The sequence below is a fragment of the Dipodomys ordii genome, unplaced genomic scaffold (genome assembly GCF_000151885.1).
Source record: "Dipodomys ordii isolate 6190 unplaced genomic scaffold, Dord_2.0 Scaffold168, whole genome shotgun sequence".
NCBI lineage: Eukaryota > Metazoa > Chordata > Mammalia > Rodentia > Heteromyidae > Dipodomys > Dipodomys ordii.
Genome location: NW_012267384.1, coordinates 2,470,953 through 2,474,777, shown reverse-complemented (window position 1 = coordinate 2,474,777; position 3,825 = coordinate 2,470,953). Strand labels below are relative to the sequence as shown.

General features: G+C 41.3%; 1 protein-coding gene across 2 annotated transcripts in view; it reads left to right on the top strand.

The window, feature by feature from the left end:
* The first annotated feature begins 420 nt into the window (after nt 1-420).
* The window catches only part of Ap4s1 (adaptor-related protein complex 4, sigma 1 subunit), a 19,488-nt gene continuing 16,083 nt past the window's right edge, over nt 421-3,825 (top strand). For both annotated transcript variants that reach the window (XM_013033458.1, XM_013033459.1), the window contains exons 1-2: nt 421-534; nt 1,270-1,477. In XM_013033458.1, coding sequence (XP_012888912.1) covers nt 1,340-1,477 — 138 coding nt within the window. In that variant the 5' untranslated portion in view covers nt 421-534; nt 1,270-1,339. The remainder of the gene's footprint in view (nt 535-1,269; nt 1,478-3,825) is intronic.

Below are 3,825 nucleotides of genomic sequence, written 5' to 3'. Positions count from 1 at the left end.
TGGGAAGGTGGCTCAGTGGTAGAGCGCTTGCCTTGCATGCTGGAGGCCCTGGGTTCGATTCCTCAGCACCACATAAGCAAAAAGAAAAAAGCCGGAAGTGGCGCTGTGGCTCAAGTGGTAGAGTGCTAGTCTTGCGCTGAAGAGCTGAGGGACAGCGCCCAGGCCCAGAGTTCAGGCCCCACGACCGGACCCAAAAAAAAAAAAAAAAGAAAACCTACAATTTCAACCACTCATAGAGAAAAACTTCACTGAGATATTATTTCTATTTTTATAAAATACAACTTAAATTCCTTAGTATGAGTTAAAGCTGATTTTATCATATTTAAGCAGCTTAATTTCCTACATCCATTCTTGCTACTCTCCAAAATTAGCCATGGTGAGTTTCCCAGATCATTAACACCTTGCTTCTTCTGTCCCAGAGTGTCTCTGGATCATCCACAACTCCACAGCATTGTAAAGAGCCTCTTCTCCGGAAAGCTCTTGCTCAATCTTTCGGTTTCTTCCTTGTGCACCGCAAGAGTACACCTGACTCAGGTACAACTGTCACCTTTTATGCAATAGCTTGTCTGTTTAACACCTAAGCCATGAAAACCAGAAGAACAAAAATCATAACTAGTCATCAGTGGCTCACATCTATAATTGTAGCTCCTCAGGAGACTGAGATCTGAAGATCACAGTTAAAAGCCAGCCAGGACAAACAAATCCAAGAGACTCTTCTCTTCAATTAACTGGCAAAAAAGCCAGACCTGGCCAGGATCTGGTGGCTCACACCTGTAATCCTAGTTACTCAGCAGGCTGAGATTTGAGGATCATGGTTAAAAGCCAGTCTGGGCAGAAACGTTCATGAGATCTCTAATTAACCATTAGAAGTAGCGCTATGACTGAAACTGGTTGAGTGCTAGCCTTGAGCAAAAAGAGCTCAGGGACAGTGCCCAGGACTTTATTCAAGCCCTAGGACTGGCAAAAAAAAAAAAAAGAAGTCTGAACTAGAGATGTGGCTCAAGTGATGTTAAACATAGTTGGCACCAGTAAAACTGACGACTAAATAGAATGAAGATGAACACAAGTAATGCGAATGCTCAGAATTGTTTTGGATGATAACTAATGAAAATTGATGTTTTGTTATTATTTGTTCAAACCTCATTTTGCTCATAGGAGTGAGGCTAATGTTTTCAGATGATATTTCCGTCTGGCTCATCTTTAGAACAGACTAAATATGACTCTTGGAGAAATTCAATCCTCCATTTCTGTTGTTCTTTTACCCTCCAGGTTCCAATTTCAGCCATCTCCTGTCATAACTTTTCACTTCTGTTTAGAAAAACACTGGCAAGAAAAAAAAATGATAAAATTTTTTCTAATGGTAAATAAACAAGGGCAGACCCGCCTTTCTAAGTACTATGAACATATAGAGATTAATAAGAGGACCCTTCTGGAAACAGAAGTCATCAAGAGCTGTCTGTCTCGGTCCAGTGAACAGGTAAGCTCCTGATGCTACCTCCTTCTTTAGTCAACCTAGTCTCTGAAGCTCTGTTACTGCTGAGGGTTCGAGGCTACCATTTTCTCTAAACTGTATTTTCTCCATAGCTATTTGGGAAAATCAGGAGTGAGGTAAAATGAGGACCAAATGCAGTAAAGCTCTCTTTACACCTCCTTAAGAGAATAAAAACAAGGGAACCCAGGGCATGGTTTGGGTTCTTATTTCAGTCAGGATATTTATCTCGGAACACCATAGGAGTGGCAGCTAAATTTATTCCTGCTAGCAGACATAATCTTTTTTTGTTCATATGAATTCAGCCTGTGGAACATTTAGGAGTTGCCTGTGGCAGGTGGCTTTCTGTAAGCCAAAAGAAATGAAGGTCATATGACTGCTACCGAGGTAAATGAATACTCATGATCCATTTTATGCCAGAGGATAATGACAGTCTTGTGGAGAGGAGCAATTTTCTATTTTCCATTTTTTATAAATACACCACCAACCCAATACTAGATTTTAAAACAAAACAAACTTGATTTCACTACATAGATAGGAGAAAGAAGTTTCAATTTTATATAAACCAATAAAATCCTGCTGAAATTTGGAGGCCAAAGCTAGAGGTTCAAGTGGTAGAGTCCTCGCCTAGCAAGCACATAACACAGAGTCCAAACTCTAGTACCATTGACATTTTGTGTGTATATACTGATTTGGGGCTTGAAGTCAAGGCCGTGAGCTCTTGCTTAACTATTTTTGCTCAAAGCTGGTGCTCTGCCACTTGAGCCACAGCTCCACTTCTATCTAGTATCATTGAAATATGAAGGCTAAATAATTATAATAGATTTTTTACACTACTAAGATATTATAGTACTAAGATATATAGTACTAAGATAGAATTTTTTTATAGTAGTAAGGATTGAGCCCCTGACTTTGCATATGCTAAGCTAAGCACATACTTAGCTACACTCCAGCTCATGTATAGGAATTTTTTTAACATCCATTTTTACAAAGAACTTTACTTGAAGAATTCTTTATTTTTCACCTCCTCCTCTCCCCCCATCCTGGGCCTGGGAGCTGTCCCTGAGCTGCTTTTTTGCTCAAGGCTAGTGTTCTACCACTTGACCCAAACCTCTGCTTCTTGCTTTTGCTGTGATTAATTAAAGAGAAGAGTCTCAGGGACTTTCCAGCCTGGGCTGGCTTTGAATTGCAATCCTCAGATATCAGCCTCCTCTGGAGTAGGTAGGATTACAAGCGTGAGCCACCAGCACTGGCACTTAGAGAATTCTTCACTGCAGATCCTAAATATCAAATACATTGGAAAATCTCTCAACAGCCAAGGTACAAATCAGAAAGCTGAGATCTGGGGATCATGGTTCAAAGCCAGCCTGGGCAGGAAAATCTGTGAGACTCTTATCTTCAATAAACCACTAGAAAACCGGAAGTGGTGCTGTGGCTCAATCGGTAGAGCACTAGCCTTGAGCTGAAGAGCTGAGGGATAGTGCCCAAGTCCAGAGTTCAAGCCCCACGACCGACAAAAAAATACACAAATACAATAAAATAAAATAAAGGGATGCATCCTTCAAAACATGCCTGTGTGAATCTTTCTACAGAATGGAGGACCTCCACAATTCAAAACATCATTTTCATGAACAGCTTACCCTTTTGAAATACACGTTTTGGAATAAAGTGATATTCCAAATTACTATAGATTTTTAGGATGAACCCACTGAACTTCTGGCATAATCATTGAATAAGACATCATAAGGCAGGCGCCAGTGGCTCACACCTGTAATCTTAGCTACTCAGGAAGCTGAGATCTGAGGATCATGTTTCAAAGCCAGCCTGGGCAGGAAAGTCCGTGAGACTCTTATCTCCAATTAACCACCAGAAAACCAGAAGTGGTGCTGTGGCTCCAGTAGTTTAGTGCCTTGAGCTGAAGAGCACAGGGACAGAGCCCAGACCCAGAGTTCAAGCCCCACAACCAACAACAACCAAAAAAAAGACATCATATTAGCAGCTTAGTTTTCATTCCATTCACAAATGTGCCTTGAGCTTCTTTTTTTAAATGTCAGAAACTCCTGGGAAACTTTGAAAAAAAAGCTTCCTCAGTTCTTTCAAATAGGGATGTTTCAAGGAAACATCCAGCTGGCAGAAAGCACCCTGGCTCTCCAGTGAGCCAAATACCTCAGATTGGTCCAGCATTTATTACTTTCATCCTAATTTTAATTAAAACTTCCAGCTCCTTTTTTTTTTTGGTCCGGTCATGGGGCCTGAACTCTGGGCCTGGGCGCTGTCCCTCAGCTCTTCAGCTCAAGGCTAGCGCTCTACCACTTGAGCCACAGCACCACTTCTGG